General features: G+C 41.9%; 2 protein-coding genes across 14 annotated transcripts; one reads left to right on the top strand and one right to left on the bottom strand.

Annotated features, from left to right (window-relative positions):
* Nucleotides 1–119: 119 nt before the first annotated feature.
* Nucleotides 120–10,452, bottom strand: LOC123967853 (neuronal acetylcholine receptor subunit alpha-7-like). 11 transcript variants are annotated; one of them, XM_046044160.1, is made up of 12 exons: nt 10,352–10,452; nt 9,240–9,326; nt 7,861–8,056; nt 6,549–6,688; nt 6,281–6,325; nt 5,631–5,740; nt 5,454–5,533; nt 5,006–5,173; nt 4,319–4,513; nt 3,752–3,901; nt 3,527–3,636; nt 120–2,614 (listed from the first exon to the last, which is right to left on the bottom strand). In XM_046044160.1, the coding sequence occupies exons 3-12, from the start codon at nt 7,910–7,912 to the stop codon at nt 1,739–1,741; spliced, it is 1,926 nt and encodes a 641-aa protein (XP_045900116.1). In that variant the 5' UTR covers nt 7,913–8,056; nt 9,240–9,326; nt 10,352–10,452; the 3' UTR covers nt 120–1,738. The 11 variants fall into 11 exon arrangements, with proteins under 11 accessions (XP_045900116.1, XP_045900117.1, XP_045900118.1 ...); XM_046044161.1 differs by having other exon boundaries at nt 7,861–7,923; XM_046044162.1 differs by lacking the exon at nt 7,861–8,056.
* adar (adenosine deaminase RNA specific) lies at nt 9,944–25,623 on the top strand. 3 transcript variants are annotated; one of them, XM_046044153.1, is made up of 16 exons: nt 9,944–10,043; nt 13,429–15,203; nt 15,506–15,831; nt 16,489–16,678; nt 17,000–17,202; nt 18,146–18,281; nt 18,488–18,726; nt 19,008–19,164; nt 19,712–19,880; nt 20,144–20,237; nt 20,325–20,441; nt 20,626–20,753; nt 20,871–21,053; nt 21,214–21,326; nt 21,789–21,916; nt 22,653–25,623. In XM_046044153.1, the coding sequence occupies exons 2-16, from the start codon at nt 13,557–13,559 to the stop codon at nt 22,975–22,977; spliced, it is 4,155 nt and encodes a 1,384-aa protein (XP_045900109.1). In that variant the 5' UTR covers nt 9,944–10,043; nt 13,429–13,556; the 3' UTR covers nt 22,978–25,623. The 3 variants fall into 3 exon arrangements, with proteins under 3 accessions (XP_045900109.1, XP_045900108.1, XP_045900110.1); XM_046044152.1 differs by lacking the exon at nt 9,944–10,043 and adding an exon at nt 11,628–11,877; XM_046044154.1 differs by lacking the exon at nt 9,944–10,043 and adding an exon at nt 11,891–12,001.

The following is a 25,623-nucleotide window of genomic DNA, read 5'->3' as shown; positions in this document are numbered from 1 at the left end:
CCTCACTAGCTCTTTTCCATCCCATACCCACTCTCCGTCACTCCTCCTCTCCTCTATTTCTTTTTAAACTTCGATCGAACGGAGTCAAGCCAGAGAATAGGCGGTTTGATGGACGTCTAGAGAGTACAAAAGACTAGACAGTTTATTTCACAGTGTTCACAGATCAGTCTGTCACAACCTATTGGCATTCGAGTGTCCAACACTTCTGCGAAATAAATGGCATGATTTACATTCAAAGCCAGGGCTATGGAGATTATAATTTTGTAAAAGAGTGTGAGTGAATGATTGAAGGTATGCTGCGGTGTGTGTCTGTAAGATAAAAAAGCCTTTGTAAAAAATGACATAACCTATAATTTCCCTCTTTCACACTTTGCTAGCAATCTGACCCTTCTCTGTGTCTGCACAGAAAGACATTAATGTTCTGTATCACAAATTAAACCAGAGCTTTGAAATCTTTGGTCTTGTTGTGACTGTGAAAGTGTGTCCTATATTCTGAAACAAGGGAGAGTATTTTATCCAACCCTCTCTACTGAGATCTCACTCCAATGCACTGTTAGTTTGACAAAGGAAAAAAGAATCCCTATGGCAGTATGCAGCATATTTTTCTAGGGATATTAGTACGTCTTCTGCATTATAGTACACACTACAGTATAATAAGAACCTAACATGATTGTTAAAGGTGCTGCAGAAACAAATACCCAATTTCATCATCCCATCACATGGATGATGTTCAGGCTGTGTTATTGTTATTAAGATTTTCCTCACCCGAGATTCTTCTTTTTGTGTTGTTAATATCAGGAACAAAGTAATCTTGTGGACAAATACTGATCACAATGACTTTGGACATCCTATTAAAAGCACACTCGGGAAAATCCATTGAAAATGAAATTGAAATTCTGCAAAAATAAATGAATGATAAAATCCTGCAAAGAACCCACTCAGTGGTAACAAAGTGTGTGTACCGCAATTATCATTATATTTGGGGAGTTTTCACGGAGAATCAGTGGAATCAGGAAACAGTAAACATTGTGACTTGTAACTCACATGTGCTTAGAAAGGAATCCTGCACGAGTGTAAAAGCTCGTCATTTTACATGCAGCAGTCTCAGAATCCATTTCCACTTTTTGTCCGGACTTTCCCCATGTAGCATCCCAATTCGGCAGTACCAAATCTTTATAACAAATTTAATAAAGTCATGCTTCCCAGGGTTCACATAAATTCTGGGATGATTTTCCCTTAGGATCCTCATTCACCGTGTCTCATTTAACTGTTAAATATTAATCATTAATGATTTTGTTAATCAATAATTAGTCCGTATGTCCGTAGTCCAATGAGACTTTGATGCAGATTTGATGTCCTGATGAAGTTTAGATTTAGTTGTCAGTCCAATTGCTGAAAATAAAATTCACCAAAATGATCAAGACATGAGATGATTATTTCATTGTTGTCCTAGAGTAGAGTGCCGCCTTTTGGGGAGAAACAAACACATCAATCAAACTTCAACAAAGACCCCTGCAAAAAGAATGTGTGAACAGTAAATATGAGCGTGATCAGGTGGGTTACATCATGAAAAATGCTAAGGTTTCGGCATCATAGTCCACTCCACATGTTCCACGCTCCACTCTAGCTCGCTGAATAGGAATTATTTGCTGTTGTATGTCCCAGTGTCGTTAACAGCAATTGTGCTTCCATCAAATTCTTTATCTTGCTCTCTCAAATCGCTCTGTTTTTTGGGCTGTCAGAGGAAGTCTTTTGACAGTGCTTCTCCAAAGTTGGGTGCAGCCATGAGAATAGCGATGGTACAGATGATGTTGAAAACACTGAATCCCACCAGGAACAGGCGGTCGATGACAGCTGCAGCAAACTGCCACTGCTCCGCCAAACTGAGCTGGCGGTCTTGCTCCCTAACGCGTTCAACTAAAAACTGCACCTCCCCCAGAAGAGCCTGCAGCTGGTTGTCTACGGACACAGATCGAATCATGCCACTGTGGGTGTGTATAGCAGCTGATCTCCCTCCTCCAGTCATTGCCTCTAGGACACAGGGTCCAGAGGTTGTGGTTGATGCGTCAGGGTCTGGGGACAATGGAGTTTCATGTGCGGTGCTCCCAAACTTGGAAGATGGGAGGTGTTGATGGACAGGTGTATCTCCAGCTGGTCCTGCTGCTCCCTCTCCTTCTTCTCCACCTAGCCCACTGTTAACCCTCCCATGACTTGTGGTTCGGCTGCTCTGAACTGGCTCGAGCTCTGCAGTGGTCTGGAAAGTCTGGAAGCCCATGTAAAGCAGATGACCATTGGGCTGTGGATGTGGATTGAGGCTGGGATCTCTGTGGATGGGATTAGGGAGCATAACAGCTTGAGAGTTGGGCCGGTGGGGCAGTGAATGTGACAGGGGGTGGTTGAGCTGAGCCAGGCTGGCCTGCAGGGAGGTGAGGCTCTGGGGGAGGTTGGAGTTCACTGGTGTGGGGATGGTGATGGTAGTAGTGGTGGTCGTAGGAGAGGACAGGGTCTTGCCCTGAGAGTCTCCCTGGTTGTTGGAAAAAGTCGGTTCCGCTGCCTCTCCTGGACGCTTCATCCGCAGGAACCATGGAACCCACTGCAGCAGAACCAAGTGCACCTGACACACAGGGACACAAATACTGATAAGAATTTTAATTAATTGAAGAATACAGATGCACATTTTCACACATAAACAAATCAGAGGAAAAATAAGAGTTCTTTGTGGTTTTTAGAATCCTTCAACATATTGCTGGTCAGGTACAACCACATTTAATATTCTTATTGAGTGTTAAATCTTTGTGTCATTTTAGTCCACTTAAATTTTAATCACTATGTTAATAAGCTTGCTCAGTCATGTTTTTATCAACTTAGGATAATTTCATTTCACATTTGACCTTTACTTGGTTTTAAAGACAATGAAAATCATTTTTTTCACATTATTGTAATGCACTTTTCATCTATCTTAATCAAAAATCCTTAGACTGGCTACAAAAACCGCATGCAACGATTTAACCAGAACTAAGTGATGGGATACTATTACATCCTTTTTGCTTCTCTGCACTGGCTGTCTGTTCATTTTAGAATTTATTTTAAAAGAAATTCTGTTAAATCATTGCATCACCAGGCAACTACAGTAGCTCTATAACTGAAATGTTTAGTCTTTACAGACCTTTTGGCCATCCCAGAGTCAGAGATAAAGACAGACAGGGGTCATGAAGCGTTTTCTTTTAAGGCCCAGAGACTCTGGAACAATCTACCTGAGGAGAACTGCCTAGCTGAATGTGTGCCCTCTTATAAATCACACATTTATCCTGTTGCTTTCCCTGATTTTAGTTAGTTTGGCTCCCTTTTATTTTATCCAGTTGGTTTTAACCACCAAGTTTTAAGCCTTTTCGTGTTTTATTTATATTTCACTCTACTTTGAGCTGTGTTTTGTTTTGTTGTAAAGCAATTTGAATGTTGTTTTTGATATTGTTCAAAAAAGTGCACCATAAATAAAGTGTATTAATGTATTATTATTAAAACTCACCCATCGTGGCATGTGTCCACTGTTGGGGTTGTGGTGATGGAACTGAAGTACAATAACTGTGGCTACTACTGACATCGCGACAATCACCATGGTGCTAGCAAAGTATTGACCTGAGAACGACAGGAGGGAGAGACTGCTGACAATCTGTATGCTATGAACAATGTCAGTTTCCCAAAAAACCACCAAAACAGATACACGCATATACATAGACGGAAAGAAACTGACCTATCAAGGGTACAGAGTCTGAAGTGGCGGGCATAATCTCTGCAACCATCAGCATGAAGACAGTCAGAGAAAGCAGAACCGTGATGCCTGGAGGCAGACACAGGACACCATGGAGCAGCGAGTGGGTTGCAAAGAAAAAGAAGAGAAATCCTTAGGAGAAGAAAGTACATGCGTAAACTCAGTGGAACAGTATATTAGCTATGTTGCATTTGAATTCTCGTCACGTCTTTCTGACTCTCCAAGGAAAAGTCATTTGATTTTAGTCTTTCTCATCTTCCCTCCTGCCTTTTCTGTCTTTGCCTTTTCTCTGTCTCTCCTTCCCTCCATCTCAGCCTTCCTGACACCACAGTAAAGCTCTGCATAGCTGATTGAAGGTTTTCCAGTAATGGTGACAGAGAGAGATTGTAAGTAGAAGAGTGAAATAAACCCATGCTTTCACAACGAGTAAAGAACATGCAGCAAGTAGTATATTTTATCTTATAGACTTATAAGAGACTTATTATAGACTGCTTGTTTTCCATTTTCTCATATTCAGCCCTTCTTACTGTTGCCCATATTATTCCTCACCCAGGCTGATCTTCTCCCCCGAGTTGGCAGGGAGCAAGAAGACCAGAAGGGTCATGGAGGAGAGGAGCACACAGGGGATGAGGAGGTTCAGAGCGTAAAACAAGGTCCTCCTCCGCAAGGTCACCACAAAGGTAACATCAGGGTAGGGCTCTGCACAGCAGTCATAGAAGACTTCATGACGACCTCCAGGGACCTCTGAGCGGACAGAGAAAGACACAGATGCAGCAATGACGACATAATAAGCAGAAAACACCAGTGAGGGTGGAGAAAGAAAGAAAACAAAGAATCTCAGGAACTCATAGCTAATGAACTGTGTGTGAATTTGAATATTTTTGCTGAGTGAGTAGGAAGTGGGATATATAGTGCTGTGAAATAAGAAGCATATCAAGAAAAGTCTGACATAGGACCTGCATCATAAAAAGTTGTTAAAGAAGCACGACTGAAACAGAGAGTAGGACAGCTCTGATTTTATGAAAATCAGTGACTTTTTGAAAATCAAGGATGGCGTCCGTTTGGTACCTGAATTATATATTACAGATGTTTCCCATTTACTTTGTGGTGGCAATATGTCACATACTGTAAGTGCATAAAAGCATATAAAAGCTAGGTGCAGCACTGCATTACAGTACTGTAAGCACCGGTAATGGAGCCCTGTGTGTCGTCCAGGGCCTCGACAACCTGCCTCACCCACTAGGTCCCACTCTCCATTGGGCATGTATCCTGACACATCCGCCTCCTTCATCTGGATGTCCAGCAGCCAGCCATCAAATGTCCAGGAACCAAACTTCAGTTCACAGCGCTGGATGTCAAACGGAAACCATCGTACATCCACGTTACATGTGCTGATAAATATTCCTTGAAGAGCAGAAGAAAACAGGGGAAATAGTTTACAGTGAAAGGAAAGTAAATATCAAAGTCCTGTTGAATCATCCCAAGATCTAATGAAGGAGAAAAAAAACTTGATTAAAAATATTTTTTGTGCAACCATCTGGAAGTAAGTGAAGAAGAAAACATTTAATTGCAATAAACATTCACAGAATTAATTTGCTTCCGGATGAGTTATGCTGTATGAATACAGAGTGACTGAAGACGTTGTTTGGTTTTGAGGCCAAGATGCTGATAAATAAAAACTTACCTGGAGGCAGATACTCACAGAAGCCACTTGAGTTAACGAGCACATTGGTCTTATAGGTGGCATCAAACTTATCATGAGCACTGGAGGAAAGACAGACAGAGACAGAGAGTTTAGAGGTCAGCAGCAGCAGCAGCAGCAGCAGCACTGCGTATGAGTGTATGCTTGTATATCACATACCTGTTGTAAAGCAAGATGTCAGGTGTCCAGACCTGATCAGGAGTGAAACGGAGATTTTTAACTCCAGGATACTCTGATTGGTTCCACTGGAGGTAGTGGTCGTACCACTGCTGGGAGACACAAGCACAACACCAGTTTTACATGTGAGCACAAACATGAAGACATACATGAATAAACATAGACAAGACACACACTGTGAGTCTGATTTTCCATATTGTAATTTAGATGTTGTTATTTTGCTCTTTTATGTACAACCAACATATTTTGTTTGTCTCTTCATCCTGGAAGAAAGACTCCTCTGCTGTTTCTTCCTTTTTTCCACTGGTAAAGTTTCCCGGGGAATTTGTTTCTTATTCAAGAGGTTCAAGGAAGGCTTAAGGATACAGGGTGTCATATGCTGTACAGATTGTAAAGACCTTTGAGGCAAAATTGTGACTTGTGAGTTTGGGCTGGATAAATAACACTGAATTGATTTGATAGACATAAATATCTTGGTCAACTCTCATAACAGGACCATGTTTGAGGCCGAAGCGTGATGAAATCTGCAGTGAAGTCCAAATGTCTTCAGATTTCACCCAGTATCATGACACTGAAACCCAGCCAGCAGAACAGATCAATATCAAATTATTAATGTTATTCATCATGCTCACCATCTGCAGCCAGGCATTCGTGGTGATGATCTGGTTCTTTTCATCCTTGCATAACACAAAGCATATAAGAGAATAGGGTAGTTAAATGGTTAACAGTTTTAATGGATTAAAGGATATGTTCATACTTTTTCATGTCTGTCATGAAACAATACTCACAGGATACTCACATTTACAGTAATGTAAATACTGGGTACATATGGGCATTTCTTGTTTGAATGTATTGTATGAGCATATATTTGTGTTTATGCTGCATTCCTGGCATGCGTACCACATCCATGACCTGCATTAGAGTGAAGGAGAAATGAACAGTGAGAGCCTGGGAGTCGTTCGCCACTGGTCTCTCCATGGGGTTGTAGTCCCTCAGCAGCTCCCTGAGTAGAAACCGCTGGTGAGGACCCTGCACTGACACTGAATAGGAGGGGGAGGGAGTTTAATGGAGTCAGATCACAAGAGAAGAGCAAGAGTAAAAGTGAGAGTTACAAAGAGAAAGCTGTATCAGGGAGAAGGCACTAGCAGAAAAATGCTGTAATTACAATGATAAAAGGGCCGTTTGAGAAAACCGTGGTGTAGAAATTGTCAGACAGGTAAGAAACAAACTAACAGAGGGAGAGTAGACATGCTCCAATGGAGGTAAACAGACGGTGGGCTATAAGGGGTGAAGGAAAAGGTAGAGTTGCTCCTAAAGTGGATGACACAGGACAAGAGAAAAGAACAGAGAATGAAAAGGTGTGAGTGATAGAGAGCATAGGAGGCAGCAAGAAAATGGGGGGGGGGGGGGGACAGAGAGAAAGAATCCCACTCCTCCTAATCAATTACATCTGTGATTGATCGCCAGCAGACAGTCGGAGTCTTTCCACCGCTCTAAAAATGTCAGTTTCATTCCAATGCAGGAAATAGTGAGGCCATTAAACACTGAAACACCCCAGACACACACACACACACACAGCACTCACGACAATGAGAGCGGAGAACTGTATCTCTTTGCCCTGTAACTCCATCAAGCTAGGCCTTTGATTTACTCTTGATTCATTCTCCACAAGGAAATCGTTTTGATGAAGCGAGAGAGAGCTATTATTAGTGTATATAAGAGGCACAATTAATAAGTTTAAAAACTACTCTACACTTTAAAAAGCTGCACACTGCCAGCCAAACAGTGCATATCACTTTATATACATTAGTGCTAAATAGTCTTAGATTAATGCACTCACTGTTTTGCGTCAAATCTATATTCACTAACTAGACCTTAATTAATATCAGATGGTATGCCAATAATTCAGATTAATAGTCCCTAGTGTCCATAATGTGCAGCCATAGTAAATTAACCGCTAGCAGCCTCATAATCACCCTTTTCTTTCTAGCTATCTATTATAGTATTGTCTTATACATGACAAAAAAATGCACAGCTCTGCAGTATTAACAATTACATTTCACACTGTTGCTTGTTCATTATAAAAAAAGCAAAAGTACTCTTGCATGTCTGTAGCACAGACATGCAAGAGTACATACAGTCTATATAACACATGCAGAAAACACTTGTTCGAGCGCAGTCTCACTCAAAGCACCACTGAAAAAGCACTCACCCCGAAGCAGAGTCGCAATTATCAACAGCCAGAGAGCCCCAGCCTGCCACATACTGCATTCCTCTGTATTAACAGAGACAGAGTGGAAGAGGGAGAAGATGATAAGAAGAGAAGATGAGAGAGGGTGAAGAAACGAGAGCGAGATAGAGAGCGGAGTCTTATGAGGTTGTGGAAAACATGTGGAGAGAGTGTGATACTGGCAGTGGCAGGGAAGGGAAAGGAGGAGGAAGGGAGAGAGAAAGAGAGAGAGCGAGCAGGAAGGATAGAGTGGGTGAAAAATGCAGTGAAACAAATACTCCTTCAGACGCTGTATTTTAGATACTGTGTGTCAGATACTGAGAGCAAAACATACCCTGACCTACAGCTCAGACTCATCCTTCATGCTTCCTTGCTTATTAATTCCTGCAGACCTTCTGATATGCACTCATCTGTCATCACATCAGTCCTCCTCGGTTATTTTACCCTGGAATTACTGGGGGGGGGGGGGGGGGGGGGGGGGGGGGGGGGGGGTCACGGCAGTCGGGTAATCTGGATCATTTTTGAGAGAGTCTATGGATCTAATTTATGGGATTATAGTAGCAGTTGTCTTTATGTGTCTTTAACTTGCAGCTTGGGAAAGAAATAAAGAGAGCAGAATAACAATGTTCTGTTTAAACACTAGTGACCTTCAAGGAAACATAAACAAATTTTAAATCAGTTGAAAGAGCAAACAGTTTTAAGTTATTACAGTCTGACACTTTCTAATTTATAGCAAATATTTGGAAGCTGCTTTGGTTTTTACTTAGTGCAGTCTGACATCAGTGCATCCACAGAGCAATGCTGACACCTACTGGACATGTTCATAAAGTGCAAACATAATATGTGGTCTCCTAAAAGCTCACCATAGTATAAACACATTTTTTGTGTTACAGTTTTCAAAATGAAATACACTCAAATTGTTTTTTGGGGTGGTAAAGAAAGGCACCTTATCACATGGTTTATATACTGTGCCTCTGTGGTTGTATTATGAGCTGATATCATTTCTCTTCTCCTATAATAAATATGTGATGCCCACACATTCAGAGACAGTGACACGGTGTCCCTGCAGACTGTTTTGATGACTATTTCAAACACAACTTAATTTTAAAATAACATATAAACATATAGAATAGATTTAGATTAAGCATTTATAACTGTATCATTAACAACTTGTCATTTCCAAAACTTCAACATTGTGTTGCTATTCTGTTTAAAGTGAATTACTGTTACAAGGTGAATTTGGTTATTTCTCAGTGAAAATATCATATCATGTTGAAATATGAATATATTTACATGATGTATTTTTTGTGGCAGGTAATGCCCTTTGATTATAGAACTGTGTATGTGTGATGAATACTTACTTTGGTTTAGAATGTAACAGCAGTACTATTTTCTGAAAATGTAGACAGGTCGTAAATATAACAGCAGTTCACAAGGGCCGTTCACATCTACAAAAGTGGGTGACAAAATTATGACTGTAAAAAGTGCCTTTAAATACAGAAATTCCTTAAAATGTACATGCAAGGGAGGTAAATGATAAATACGGAGTGACTGAATGATCAGCACCTGGCCACTGATAAAGATGGAAAGACAAACTTTGTTTTTGAATAGTGTTATACAAATAACAATTACCAAAACCTATACAGGGGGGAAACTGACATTGCAAAGTAAACACTAAATTAATAATAATACATTTTTCAATCAAAGTGCTTTACAATTAAAATACAAACAGTACAATAAAATTTAAATTGTTTCACTGAAAAGTAAATACCACTATACAAAGACATCAAAGATAAACAAAGATAAATAAAGATAACATACTAAAGCTTAAATGTCCTAAACTGCTTTGGCTAAATTTATCTAACTAAGGCCAAGCCAATTTTGCAATTTTCATAATTTAGGTTGCAACAGTGTAAAAGTTGAAAACTGAGAGTTTGTCCCTCTGTTAAAATATCCAACCCAGAAACATGCGAAGGACACGCCTGAAAGATATTCGAACCTTGCCGATGAGGCTGCGTCATCTACACCGGACGTGTAGCTGTTTGTGTCGGTCGCAAGCGATAGACGTCACTTATTCGCGCACCAGTTCTTTGATTGTTTGTATCACCGCATTAAATCATTGCACACCAACAAGAGCCGTCTGAGGCGAAGCCCTGCAAGTTAAGGTAACAGATTAACGCGAGTACGTTTCATAAAATTGTTAGAGCTTGGGCGAAGAGAAGTTCCTGTGTTTTGCTTTAGCAGACACGGAATTGGCTGTGCTGCGGGCAGTAGTTGGAAATGGTGCAGTGCCAGTGCGGTGTGCTGTTGCCAGTGATGAGCTAGCATGCTAGCTAACGTTAGCAGGAGGAAGATCGGTGTTCATTTGGCTGCCGTTAAGTGCAGGCTTCGTCCTTTACTATGACTTCACTGTGACATTTAGAAAGTTAAACATTAGAGAACACGTGTCACGTGTTTAAGCAACACGTCTTACCTGTAACGTCCGCTGTTCAAGTAACAGCTTTTAAGTTCCTTCAAAGAATAACGATCGGCTCCTTCCAAGTCTGCCTCAAGCAAAAGCAAAGGATAACGGCGAGGACTGTCATCCGTTTCCCTCCAAGCGATTAACCCTCCTAAAATAACCACAGCCCATTTAGCGATGGATGCAATAATATCCATGTGTTTTGACTCACATAAAACCACAATGAGACATTTATTCAAGGCGTCAAATATCTAGATGTTTACGAGGAAGTCCATCTTCAGAAGAAATTACAAGGGTTTTCTGAATGTCTTTTATTTTTGTATAGTGGCCTAGACATTCTGTTAAACTTTTATCAGAACGTGAGTTTGAGTTGTAATGATTAAGTTAACGATGATACACAAATGTAAAACTGTGTAGGATGATTTTATACATCCCATCGCTACGTGGCTTTGTAATATTAACTGTATGTATCCACTGTTCTGTAATGCAGTTCGGCACATTTGTATTTGGCAACGATAGTAGACAGTAAACATATCTCAAATTCTATGAAATTGAACACAGATTAAATTAAATTAAATAATTCATAATTAAATCAGTCACACGGATGCAAAGTTTGACTTTGATGTAGTCACACTTTTTTGCGAGTGCACGCACCCCTGCTGTACTGACTTCTATGTTCAACTGTGTGCATTGTAATGAGTGAATACAAGCAATGTTGTTAGAAGCATGTGTGAAAAGGGAATTATGTTATTATTTTAGGCACAGCATGCGTCTGTGCTACTCTTGAGTTTAATAGTTGTTACTGAACAGTGAAACCTCCTTTCCCTTGGATCTTAGAACAGCGAACTCTGGTAGTATTTCTATTCTGTTGTTTTCGTCTCTTTTCCTCTCACAACCCTGTTACAAGATCTTGCCGTGATATTTGTATCTCTTCAAAATGTATTACATTACTATAAGCCGTTTTATTTTTAATGTGACCATCAGATCTGAGCTTGTGGTGTCTCCTCAGAACTGCGTGATTCACGTCCTGTCTTGTCCTTGTAGCTCCATAGGCACATTGATTGTTTGAGTTGGACCGCACAGCGATCCTTCTTTAAGCATGAAAATGAAGCGACAGCCACTACACAGCTATAATTTTATGACTGTCAGTTTGTCTGGGCTCTGTGTGCTTCTGCCCGTCACGTGACCAACAATAGAAACCTAACTTTTCATCAGAAAAGAAAACGAAACCATCCCCAATGTTTCCTTTTAGTTCCACGAGTCAGGCAGTGGATTCCCTTTCCTATCGTGGTACAACAGTCAAGCAACGCGGTTTTACAGCACTTCATACAGCATTTATAAGCCAGACACAGCCCAGGTGTTTTCATCGTGGGAGCTGCGGAAAGGAGCACGCTCGTCCAGAGAGGAAGTCACTGAGCGTTGGAAAAAGTTTTTGCCGTTTCACAAATTAATCGAACACAGTTTAACAATTTATAATCTGCAACCCGTCCCGTGCTTCCTTTCCTTTGCGTGGTTACTCCATGACTTGTCTCTTGAAAGTTAGTATTATTTTTAATTAACGTAAGTCTGTTTAAGTCATCTGGTCACCGAGAAGCTGCAGGAGCAGTAACGTTAAAACCTCCCACCCTTTTACCGCTGCCACTTTGCTCTCGTCTGCTGTAGGTGAGCTCCACAATACTCTGAGTCCACGAGGCCTTGTGCTACCGTGTATTGTGTAGTGTTGCATGCACATGTGAGGATATGTGCGCCGTATTTTGAGCATGTACCAGGTTTCATTTCTGCACTGGTATGGTTATAATGGCCTCCTTGATGAAGGAAGGGGTGACTTAGAACATTAAACTATGCATTGGTGGTATTTAGCAGCGTCCTGACATGGCAGCATAAAGTGTGCAAAATAGTTGATTCATCAGTTGTCACGTGGGTTGTCTTGTCCAGGCTCAAAACAGAGAGCAGCATAACGACAGTGGATTCTGAAAAACAGAGAGTTGTTATTTTGGCTGTCAACTGTTGCCTTGCATCAGGGTCAAGATGAGTCAGCTTCAGGCCCTTCTGGCGTATGGGCTGCAGGCCCTGTCGGCCCCTGTTACTGTGATGAACCAACACTGTGGCATTCTCTATTAATGTGGTGGCTGTCTGGCCTGCTCAGCTCCACGTGATAGGCCAGTGATGCTGACTGGGCCAAAGGGGACCAAACCTGACTCAGTATTGGGTGTCCCCTTGTTGTCAGTCTCACTGATATATACATTATTGAGTGTTGTCAGATATGACACTTGAGGCTGAATCAATGTTTGTTGCACCATGGAAGGATATTGGAATTCTGCACTATGCAGTTCATGATGTACATTTCAACTCAGTAAATGTTTTCATGTGGGAGGAATAAACTTTATCATGCAAAAGCTTATTATTATAATCCAGACTGTCAAGTAGCAACTGCATGGCTTTCTGTCCACAGCTTGTCAATGCTGGGCAGAGCTTTACTCGTCTTGTGTCCTTGGAACTGTCCTTTTTGTCTGCATCGGTGTCTCACTTTTCCCTCCTGCCATGGATCCAGATCCAGCAATAATTTGTAAGGCCAGAAATAAAATAGAATAGTCACAAGAAGGTCTGAATAATTAATAACCACCCTTTTACCCTGGGATTAAGTTTCAGTGTAACTGGGAGAGACAGTATGTCACCCTGCATTATCCTTGTAGACTGGCTAGTGTACAATCTGAAGATATACACAACAGTGTTGGCGTCTGTTAGAAATTATCCTCTGCACATAATCTTATTTTTTTCCTTAATGCCCAGATATTTCATTGTCCACTGTGTTATTATTATTATTATTATTTGTTTTCAGGAAGGCAGGAGTGTAGGATCATGTTAAAAACAGTGTCCTCAGAGCTGATATAGATTCACTGATTTGTCCAAGGACACTTGAGCAGGTTGGAGGCTTGCCAGCAGGGCCTGAGCTTTTGTCATTGGCTGGAAAAACAGTTTCTATTGCCCTTTTGGCTGACGCTCATTTTTCCACCATTTAATTATCTAACTCTTAATTCTTTTTCTATTTATTAATTTTCTCCTGACCTTGTCCTTTGTTTGTATTTCAGGCGCTCGCTGTGCAATTGGCCTGCCCTGACTTTCCATCAGGGTCTCCTGTTTGTGCTAGAGGACGTACACTCATACAGAAGCTGCACATCCAGCTGCACCGGCCCCCTTCACGCTCAACCCCTGCGCTATGAGCAGAGGTAGAGGAGGGCCTTCCAAAGAACACTACTACAGGCATCCACCCCCAGACCTCCAGGCCAAGGAGAACTGCTACAGACCTGGTCCAGCCTCATTCCACCCTAGGCCTGGCCCACAGCAGATCCCATATTCAAATTACTACAACAGCCCTGGCCGACCCATAGGTCACATACAGCCCCCGCCTCCTTTCAGCCCCTCTGCTCCACCCATACCAAACCACAATAAAGTGGCCACTAATCCAGTGCCCCATAACAGCTCAAATAATCAGAATCACGGTCCCAGTCTTGCTCCCAATTCCTTTCAGTACCATCAGGTAGAGTTCCTAAGAGGTCAAAGTTCTGAGGCGCCGCAGTTCAGAGCCAGTCCACGTGGAGGGGGAGGGGGAGTGGTACCCGGTAGGCCACCTGGTTCCTTATACCAGACCCAGTCAGGCTACAGTAGATATCCAAACCACAACAGCAGCCCAAGGGGAAGAGGGGGTTATAGTCAAAACCAAAGTTTTTTATACCCACCCAGTGTAAGAACCCCGCGAGGAACTCCAGGTCCTCGACATCAGAATCAGAACCAGTTACAAGGTACAGATTACAACCAATACTCCAACAGACAATGGTGCGACCAAACAGACTCTCTGTATGACAGTTTTCAGAACTTGTCCCTTCATAGAGACAGGCCCAACAGAGGGGAGGAGAGGTTTGACAGATATTCTGCATCCAACAGCTCTACAAATTCAGGCTTTTCTAAAGTTAACATCACTCTCACTTGTGACATCCAGGACCAGGTTTACAGGGCTTTGGCTGCTTTAAAGCCAATTGAGAGTATCTGTGCAAAATTGTTGGCCAAAAAGCTGCGTCTGCCCAAAAAGATAGTCAACCAGGCTCTCTATTCTTTGGAACGGTCAGAGAAAGCCTCCAAGCAAGGACTCCTCCCTCCCCAGTGGACTCTTTACAGAGTACCTCTCAGAGGTGAGGAAGATCGAGACTCTAAGGTAAAAAATCCACCTTCCCATCAGTGTGTTAGCTCAGAACACCCTCCAAAACCTGAGGCCAAGGTTGAGCTAAAAACAGAAACAGAAAACAGGGGACACGCCAAAGAAGAGGACTCTGACACAGAATCCAGTTCTTCTAACTGCTCCTCTTTAGAGTTATTTGACTCTGAAGAGTCCCTGTCATCAGCAAAAGGTCAGCAACAGGAGAAACAACATCCCGGCACTGCCGGCTCTAACGATCAGGAGTTTAAGCTTCCCATAATGGCAGACCAGAAGGAGCTAGTTTTGCAATACCTCCTGCATTCAAGGGAGGCAACCGCTCTTGTTATAGCCAAAAATCTTGGTCTTAGGAATGCGAAGCAGGTCAATCCTACCCTCTACTCACTGGAGAAGCAAGGTGAAGTCATCAAGAATGCAGAAGTCAACCCTCCAACATGGGAGCTCTCCACCCACCGCAGAGAGAGGATGGAGAGGAGCCTTAAAGCCGCACAGAGCTGCCCAACTGAGAGGGATCAGATACATGTAGAACCCAGGAGAGATGAGATGGGAGGAGGGTCCGTATTCCTGCCATCGTCACCACTACCACCAATACCAGGCTTTGATACGCTGCCACTTCCAGACGGTTGGATGCCTGAGCAAAGTCATAGTGAAGCGGTAGGTAAAATTCTGCTTTGTAATCATACAGTGGCATTACATAGTACAACATTGAAAGATACCTTAAACATGACATGGCTGTCATATCCTGAAAAAGCAGTTTATTTGCTGTCTTCAGTCTTATTGTAAGCATTGTATTTACTGGTTGCAATAAAATTATTTAACCATTCATTTGACAGAAAAAAGACGCATCGTACCTGGAAGATGTGAAGCATCTTTGCTAGGTGTATTCAGCTAAGATTACCAGCCCAAGTTCTACCCTGATTTTATTAAGCCTATTTCTTCTGCTTTTCTCTTTTTAGTCCCAGTCCTCGCTGAAGCCCCCCTCCATTATACCATGTCAAGACGAAGAGACCAACGAGGGACAGTGGGCCACTGACGACATCCCAGAATTCCTAAATGCCATTCGCAAAGAGACAGATGCCGGGAAACTAGCAGCAGAGAAGGCCAACGCCGTAGGAACTGTAGCCGTGTCGCTGGCTGCTCCACCTCCCCAGAACCTGTGGGCCAAGTTACAGGAGGTGAGGCTGAAGAACCCTGTCAGCGGCCTCATGGAGTATGCCCAGTATCTGGGCCAGAACTGTGAGTTCCTGCTCCTCGACCAGTGGGGACCCTCTCACGACCCAAGGTAAGTCAGATAATCTATTCTTTGTTAGTGTTAAGTTTTAATTGATTCAAGGTGAAAAGCAAATTAATCTGTCATCAATGTCTTGTAAATGTACTGACCTTACTGGGATGGGAAGTGGATCAGGTAGTGACTAATCCACATTAAATACAGTGTCTTTGTCACTGTCATTATATCAGTTAAATTCATTAAGTCATGGAAATACAAAGAGATTTTAATTTGTTTCAAAAGGGAGTACTGATGTTTAAGCAATAATACATGTCAGCAGATGTTCTAAAGTTGAGGTGTCAAGAAAGAAAATTGTATCTTTGCATTCCTGAATATAACACTTGGAACTATATTCAAATACACAAGCTTTTGCCCATCCTAGCCAAATAGCACTTTACAGACTTGGGGTGTTGAAGTGCTATCTGTTGTTTTATTATGCGATATACATCATTTTGTGTTTTTCCACTGACATGTTTGTTACCCTCTATAAAACACCTGGTGACAAAGTCTGAAATATAAATCTGCCTTAATAATGATATATGATGCTGTCGATTTAAGAATGAAAATGACTTTGCTTGTAATGCAACACTGTAGTCTCGGAAAATTGTAGCCGCTCAATTAATCATGTATTGACGGATCAATGTGTCTCATTTTTTCCCCTCCCTCTGTCAGATTCCGTATGCAGGTGATGCTCAACGGGAGGCTGTTTCCTGTCGCAGAAGCTTCCAGTAAGAAGGTTGCAAAAAAGGACGCTGCTGCGGCCACCCTGCGCATTCTCATGGGAGAGATGCAAGGAGGGACGAGGGATGAGGGAAATAATGCCAGTATGGACCAAGTGATGGATGTACTCCCAGACACCAATGTATGTTTGTGTTTGAAAGTGTGGAAATAAGCCCCCATCAGCCATCTGAAGACTGCCAAAGCATGCTTCAATCACCTGAGATTTGTCAGGCGCTTAACACGTAGAGAACACTACATTTAATGCACCAGGGCAAACTCTGATAACAGCAACTTGTCAGTATACACCAGCCAAGTTTAAGAGGCTGCGGAGGCCAACATTTTATATATGATTATTTTGCAGCCCTGGTAAAACTTGCGAATAAATCAGTAGCAGTTTTTATTCATAAATTCCAGTCACCAAAAAAACAGTGTTATAATATATTGTTTGTCCACTGTCTACCAGGGGCCAGCTGAAGGCACGGCGGGAATTTGTGGGACTGGTAGTGTAGAAGGGATGGAGAAGACGGAAGGACCTCGCCAGCCACTGTCCCGCTCTCTGCCTGGTGGGAAGAATCCGGTGTCTGTCCTGATGGAGTACAGCCAGCGCAGCGGGAACCCCATCGAATTCATCATCACTGGGCAGGCAGGACCGCCACATGACCCTAGGTACTGGCTCCTTCACCTCCCTCTGAGTCTGCCCTTTTGGATGTTGTTCTCCCCCACACTGCAAGTCCCTTTGTGGTCGTACGTTTCTTCCTCGGGGAAGCAGTTAATCACCTATTTCTGTTTAATCTGTCCTCAGTACTGTAGTCAGCTGACAAAGACACAATACCATCTCTGTCCATTCACTCACTAACATACTTTACTGTTTATAATCCATCCCTTTAGGCAGCGGTCTGGGAGATGGAATACAAAATTGTGTTTTCCTCCAGTCACTCAGTAGAAACGCCGCATGCGTCTGTCCTGATCACTAGTACACCATGGGCTGTACTGGTACTGTGACACTTGTGTGACCTTATCACCTTCTCTGTCCTGTGACTCTAGTATAGTTTTCCACTGTCACTGGGCAGGGCAGAGTAGGGCTGAACATTTTTCTCCACTGGTTTAACTGTCTTACCAGAGCCGAGTAGAATTACGAGTACACTTTTCTCCACTCCTTAGACAAACTTGAGGTCTCAGCAGGACCGAGTAGAATTCTGAGGAAGTTTTTCTCCACTGTTTTGACTGCTTTTACCAAGATCGTAGTGCAAATAATCTAGATTCACTGTGATGATCGTGAATAAGAGGAAATAGATATTGTACGAGAAGGAGGATCAGGTTTAACTGGTGTGAGAGATCAAAAAATCAAAAAAGCAAGGGAAAGCCTGATTATTTGTCACCCATTACAGATATTATGAAGATTGTACAAAACTGTTAGAATTATGGGTTAACAAGTAGGTATTCTGGGTAAATGAAACTGTTTTTATTTTCTTTTTGACTCTTTTTAAAAAAATTGCATTTAAATGTCCCTATGTTGCATTTGTGTTTTATGTAAAGTACATTGAATTGCCTTGTGGTTGAAATGTGCTGTATAAATAAACTTGCCTTGCCTGGCCTTGCTTGTGTCCAGGTTCATGTACAAGGTGAAGGTCGGAGACAACTTGTTTTCAGAGGCCTCAGCTCCAAGCAAGAAGGCAGCGCGCCAACTGGCAGCAGAGGAGGCTGTCAAAGAATTAATGGCTGATGGGAGACTGCAGCTCAACAAGGTGAGGAGTGAGAAGCTCATAATAACTTGATGTTCATTTGGGAGGGAAGAGACGGGGTTTGCATATTACCCAAAATGAGTGAAAAAATAACACATCACTCAGGCTGAAAGAAATTATTTTGCCATATCTGTCACACTACTGCATCATTTGCTCAATAACGTATACCTCTCTCTTTTCACTACTCCTACTCCTTCTCTCTTTTTCAGCCTCAGCTGCCCTTGGGCTCTTCCAGTGATAGTGATGGCAGTGGCTCTGGGACTACATGTCCCTCTTTACCCCCTCTGACTGCAGATGAGTTGCGAGCAGCACATGAGGCAGGGGTTGGTGACCTCATCAACCACCTGAACAACAATGCTGTGTCGGGTCTTCTGGAGTACGCTAGAGCCCGGGGCTTTGCCGCTGAGATTCGGCTGGTGGGCCAGTCTGGGCCAGCACATGAGCCTAAGTATGTCTGAACTGCATGAATGCACGAAAACAACAACTGACATGTACGCAAAGGATAAAAATGATGTTTTTCATATAGTAATTTAAAGTTTTAGAACATTAATCAAGGCTCTTTTGCCTCATTTCACTGGATCTCTGTTGTTCTAGCTGCATTTGCTAAAGTGCTTGAGTCGATATCTGTGTTTATCTCCCTTTGGTTTTAAAGCATCCATGGGCTCCTTGAGTGATAAAACCCTGTCAAATCCTCATCTGATTGCCTTTCTCTTTGCTCCTCCTGCTCAGGTTTACCTATCAGGCCAAACTCGGTGGACGCTGGTTCCCTCCAGTGTGTGCGTCCAACAAAAAGCAGGGAAAACAGGAAGCAGCAGACGCTGCTCTACGGGTTCTGATTGGAGAGGCTGAGAGGGCAGCCCGCACTGGGGAGCTTATCCCAGCTGAGGTACTGACTTTTCAATGTTTTCACATTTTCTAATATGAAACCTGAATGTGCACCAACATCAAAAGAACTTTCACTGCTCCACATGGAGATGAGGCAGTAATGGAGTGAGAGAAATAGCAGAGGCATAGCTAAAGGTTTTGCTTAGCTCATTTCTTGTGTTGAAAGATCAAGCTTCAACTCAATCACAGTAAACTCCTGTATGTAATTGACTGATTAACCAACAAAAAAACAGCATAAATATCCATATGCACCCTTAAAACTTATAACCTGTAACCTAAGATAAAACCTAGCCGATCTAAAGTAAACTACATCCAATGTCTGTTACTCAACACGTTGGCTTCTTGACAGTAAGTGAATCAGTCATCCTCTGGCTGCACATGTGTAGTTTACCACATACTCGGGCAGATTACCTTAGACATGTTTGGAAAGCTATAATAAAGTACTGTTACCTATTATTGGATTGCACATTCAAATAAATGTCAGATATATCAAATAATCTTCATTTGCTCTCTATTTCTGCCTGTCCTATATACATCCCTCTCTCTAGCTTCCAGTGAGTGGCAGCACTTTGCATGACCAGATAGCAATGTTGAGTCACCAGCGTTTCAACGCCCTGACCACACGTATCCAGCACAGCCTCCTGGGACGCAAGATTCTGGCCACCATCGTCATGAGGAGGGGGGAGGGCCTGGGGACTGTTGTCAGCCTGGGAACTGGTATATACATTACCTTTAGCATATAACCCATGAAGCAAAGGGAGGTTGTAATAAGAGGGAGTATAAGAAATTGAGTTGCAACAAAAAAAATAAGTTGTCACTGCATGTTTCTGTGATGTGAGGAAGTTTTTATGGATTTCTGTGCTCAGAGGCATGCACTGTCAGAAAGCAAGAACAGAAATAGGTCACTGTGGAACCGAGAGGCCTTGCATTGTCGTGTTCTTTGACATTGAATGTGTTTCTCTTGTCATTTTTTTTGGCAGGAAATCGCTGCGTTAAAGGAGAGGAGCTGAGCCTTAAAGGGGACACCGTTAATGATTGCCACGCTGAAATCATCTCCAGAAGGGGTTTTGTTCGGTAGACATCTTGCTCCGTATCAATGACCCCCCCCCCCCCCACACACACACGTCTAAAAGTCTAACTCGCCATCTCCTTTCTGCTCAGGTTTCTGTACAGTGAGCTGCTCAAGCACTATGAAGACGCAAGTGACAGTATATTTGAGCCAGCGGAGAAGAACAAACTCCGAGTCAAATCTGACATCACCTTTCACCTCTACATCAGGTAGGAGTATCAGATGTTTTGTTTTCTCCTTGTTCGCCTCCTCCATGCTCTCCTCTTTCGTTCCATCACTTGGATACTTCAGTGTTGCATGTTCGAATGTGATCCCTCCTCTTTTAAACTGCATGTCGTATGGTGTGTTGTCATATCAATTACCTTATGTCTTTTCTTTCTCTCTTATCTATAGCACGGCACCTTGTGGTGATGGCGCTCTGTTTGACAAGTCATGCAGTGAGTCAGGGGATGAAGTCGAGGGCCATCAGCCTCTGTTTGAGAACGCTAAGCAGGGCAAGCTCCGCACCAAAGTGGAGAATGGTGAGAGATGAGTCTGACTTCAACAGATATCTATCAGTGCAGTGCATGGAAGCAAATGAACCCATTCTCTTGTCTGGAAGCAAGACCTATGACCTTTGTGTGTGTTGTTGCTTGTAGGCGAGGGCACCATCCCAGTGGAGTCAAGTGCCATTGTGCCCACCTGGGACGGCATCCAGCACGGTGAGAGGCTGCGAACCATGAGCTGCAGTGATAAGATCCTGCGCTGGAATGTGTTGGGTCTGCAGGGGGCGCTGCTCACCCATTTCCTGCATCCCATCTACCTGAAGTCCATCACGCTTGGTAAAACATAGTGTTGTGCATTGTTTTCCCAGCTGAGGAAAAGATAATGTGACAAATCTTCACGAGAGTTAACAGCTGTGAAATTGATGAATTCCCACTTCTTGCTAACTTGTCTAACATTTCGGTTCTATAACCTGTCTGTGCTGTTCTGATCTGTCAGGCTATCTGTACAGCCATGGGCACCTGACACGTGCTGTTTGCTGTCGGCTGGCCAGAGACGGTGATGGGTTCACTCAAAATCTCCCTCCTCCCTTCATGCTGAACCACCCAGAGGTAACCGTACTCATTTTTGACAATCTCACATGTGGACATTAATCAGGAGTATTGAGGTCATTCTCACTAAATTAATCAATTAAGCTGCCAACATCCTATTTGTTTCTTCATTGCTCATCATCTTTTAATTTGTCTCATCCATCATTTAACAAAAAACAGGTAGGTCAGTATCATGCCGCTGGGCGAAATGCCTGAGAAATACAGTAGCTGGCAGTTGTGCTCAAGTCAGCTTGTTCCTTGTTTTAGCCATTTTTCAACATTTTCTAGGCTTTCATTTACACATCAGTGACTTATTGAAATTTATTGAATCTCTCTGTAATCTACAAACACATGCATTACACATCGAACTTTACACGCTGTGTTTGGAATTGCTGACTCACATTGAAGGGCAAAATTAGACTCATTGAACTAAATATGCTCTCCCCCACATCCCTTCTCCCACACCCCCTGGTTGGACTGTAGGTGGGCAGGGTGAGTGTATACGACTCCACACGTCACACAGGCAAGACCAAGGAGTCCAGTGTGAACTGGAGCTTTCCAGACCAACACAGTGTGGAGGTGCTAGACGGGACCAAAGGCAAACTGGATGGGTATGTAACTAAACCAGATCTTGTTGCTCCTGATGTCAACACACCTTGTTTATTAATAGCTTTGGATTGTTTGTATAGTCTGTAATTGTTTACTTAACAACTTATTATTTAAGGAATTTCGTGCTACTGTTCCGTGTTTTTGTCTTTCTCTAGTGGATAACAATAACTTCGTATTAACCCACAACGCATTCAGGTCGATCCTTTGACTAAGCAGATATTTTAAATTTAAATTGATTTACCCAGTAGCTCAGTATGCCTCCAAAATGCTTTCCAGAAATGTGATTTAGTTTTTTCATTTGTACGAGTTATTGATTATCATGACATTAATCAAACGCCATATCATGGAATTTGTTTCCAAAAGAATTATTAAAAATATCACTATCAGTTGTTATAAATCAATTTGAGTTAGTACTGTGTGTCCCAAATAATCCTAAACACCACATCCTGTGAAAAGAAATATAAGATGTGGCAAACTATGAATAAACAACAAGCTTTTTCTTTGTTTTGGATAATTTCAAATGGTCTGTTGTATTCAGTAAAAACTGTCAAGTAACCACAAGCTTAATTAAATTATAATTAAATCACCCAAAACAGCAGGCAATTAAGTAAGCTAAAAGAGAAACACTGCATGATCAGAGGAACTTTTCATGTCAGACAAACTATGTTTTCCGTGACACAGTCACACTTCGGTTTTATGAACACTGAAGTAAAGAGTCCTCTAACGTCTTCCCTCTAGGAACAAACTAGGTGTCTCCAGAGTGTCCAAGTCCAACCTGTTCAGTCTGTTCCATGCGTTGTGCCAGCGGTGCGGCCGCACTGATCTCCTCTCCTTGCCCTCGTACTCCCATGCCAAGATGTCGGCAATGTCCTTTCAGCTAGCCAAGCAGCAGTTCTTCCGAGCTCTCAGTGTTCACGGTTATGGCGCCTGGATCGGCAAGCCGCTTGAAGAGAAGAGCTTTGAGGCAGGAGAGGGAAACAGGACCAATGATACAAGTGTCCATGTGGGATACAGCAGCAGTAGGAACGGAGGAGCAATGGAGTATAAGCAAGAGGAGGCGTAGAACAGTGCAGGGTGCAATATTGTAAGTGGGTAAAACATAAATATATATGTGGAGAGAGAAAAGCACAAAGCCATGGCAGATTCAAAGTGTGGATGAGAACGAAAAAAGGACAATCAAACAATGCAAAGCCAGCACTGTATCTTCTGATGGAACATGGTTAAAGGCTGCAGAGGAAGAGTGATGGAAAAGGACAGTTTAAATGAGAGATTATTGAGATGAAAAGGGCACAGGCTAAAGGTTGAGAAGAGTCAGCAAGAGCTGTGGAGAGATCCACGGGGTGGACAGAATGATGTAAACACTACATGAAAAAGGAATTAGTTTTGAAGTCAGTAAATCACCATGGTAAACACTGCTACAAATCTGGCTTCTTTTAGTCTTTGTCAGCTTCCTTTATACTGTTTGTAATTGGGAGTTGGTTTCAAATTGTTATTTTAGGTTTTATCTGGTCATTGTAGTTTTTGGCATAAGATGCCATTATTTTTCCACTGTTCTACTTGAGATGTGAACTATTTCTTGCAGGTTCTTTGACCATATGACTCAGTTGATTTGGCCTCTTTAGACCGCTGTTGTCTAATTTTGCCACTAGAGCTTGAGTAACTGACAAGTGCTGCTAATTGGCTTCAAGCCTAATATGACCTGCCATCGTAGCAGTGTTTATAATTGTGATTAAGTTAATTTAGAGTGTAAGTCCTCTGTCATGCAGTGCTTATTATTTCTGCTCCCTATATTGTACTGCATGGAATTATAAGCAGCTGCTTTTATGACAGTGAGCAGAAACAATGGATGCTCTCAGCAGGAATCTTTATTTTTGAAAATTGCAGTCACCCTAGTTAGATGTCATGAGTAAATTAGTACTTCCTCAGCACAGTCCCAGCTTACATTGCACAAAAGAAGCTTTCACTGTACAAAAAAAGAGCATCTATGCCAACTTTTACTCTGATCAGTGATTTAACCAAACAGTTGAGGCTTCAGCTCCTGTACATTCTCTGAAGCTTTCGATCAGGCCTCTTTCTGAATAAACTTTTAACATACTGTACACCCCCCAGCTGTCCATCTATCCACATGTTGTAGCTATGGTTAACATTAGCATAGGTTCTTTCATTAGCCCTACCATTTCTCTGTGCTTTTATAAAGAATTTCTGATGTCACAGCCTCCAAGATGTACAATAGTTCTGTTCTTATGTTGTGTTCTTGTGTGTTTTTGAGTATGTGCCCTTTTTTTATTTTATTATTATTTTTTTTTTTATTCTCACTTCTGTCAGTATGTTCATCAGTAGCTGGCCATGCTAACAAATCCTGGAAAGTCTCTACTGTCCTGCCTGCATATTGTTTGTGACAACTCGATACAAAAAGGCTTTTGGGTTCTCTTGTATGGCCAGTTCTTGAGGACTGCTGAGTGAGGACAGTTTTTGTTGTCTAAGGAGAGTGTGTGGTTCTTCATTTGGGTACATGTAGATGGATGGTGCAATATATACATCAGGTATATACAGATACATGAACACACAGATGTACAGTGGGGTCCATAAGCCTGAGTTCAGTTCCAGAAACTCTTGTTTATCGGAAACGAACACAAATGTTAAGTTAAATTATTTACTTCTCAATATATTGTATAATGTTTTTTTTTTTATTAATGCAGTAAATTAAAGAAAATTGAAGAAATGAACAAAAATTGTATTACAGAAATACAAAAGAGATTTCTCAGTGTTTGCTGTGTTCCCTGTCATGCGCTTGTATTGGACAATATTGTGCAGAAAGGCAGCACAGGTTTTTTTTGTAGAACCACAATATCTGAGTGCTCTCTAAGAGCATGTCGGAGGTGTACGATCACATTGGCAGTTTGGATTTTCACAGATATGTACTGTGTTTAAGGTCTGGTAACTACAGAGGAAAAACCATAAAAGTCCGCTTTCCATGATAATTTAATTGATACGGATTTTGTTTAGCTTTAATGCACTTACAGAGCCATTGTTTGTTCAAAAGGCCTGCTTTAAGCTATGAGTGATTATATGCATGCGTATAACTGAGTGTCAACTGCGTCTGGTCTATGTGTAAGTAGCTCACTTACTGCAGCCCTGAAGTTCAGGTTTTAAGTACGGATTTCATATTGTCTGCAGCAGTGACGTATACTATTGTTTGACCCTTAATAAAGACTTAAAACTTGAAAACTAGTGGAAAGTATTTTCTCATCAGACATCCTCTACAACACTAGCTGCAAAAGGAATTACACGTAATGTAAGATGTAATAATAGCAACAGAACAAACTGTTTCTTGCATTTTTTAAAAAGATTACGTTATTTGAATTTATGCCAGCTCATTTGAATAAGGCGCTTTTAAAAGAGGAACATTTTTATTAGTTGCGTACTTTTTAACATTGAAATGTTCAGTTCTCGGTAGTGGACTCAGACTTTTGGACCCCACTGTATGCAAAAATGGATGTTTGAGTATAATGTGTACATACAGTGTCTGTGTGTGTGTGTATGTATATGTATAGGTTTAATGTATATATTTTGTAAATCATCTACAATTGCTTTTCTATACATTTATTTTCCTGATGTTTTAATGGAACTGCAATGGAATATGCTGTTTTTTTTACCAATGAAATTTGGAAAGTAAAAGAAATAAAATAAGTAGCAGTGTTTCAATGGA

The sequence above is a fragment of the Micropterus dolomieu genome, linkage group LG03, assembly GCF_021292245.1.
Source record: "Micropterus dolomieu isolate WLL.071019.BEF.003 ecotype Adirondacks linkage group LG03, ASM2129224v1, whole genome shotgun sequence".
Lineage (NCBI taxonomy): Eukaryota > Metazoa > Chordata > Actinopteri > Centrarchiformes > Centrarchidae > Micropterus > Micropterus dolomieu.
The sequence above is the reverse complement of the archived record's forward strand: the minus strand, read 5'-3'. Positions and strand labels throughout refer to the sequence as shown.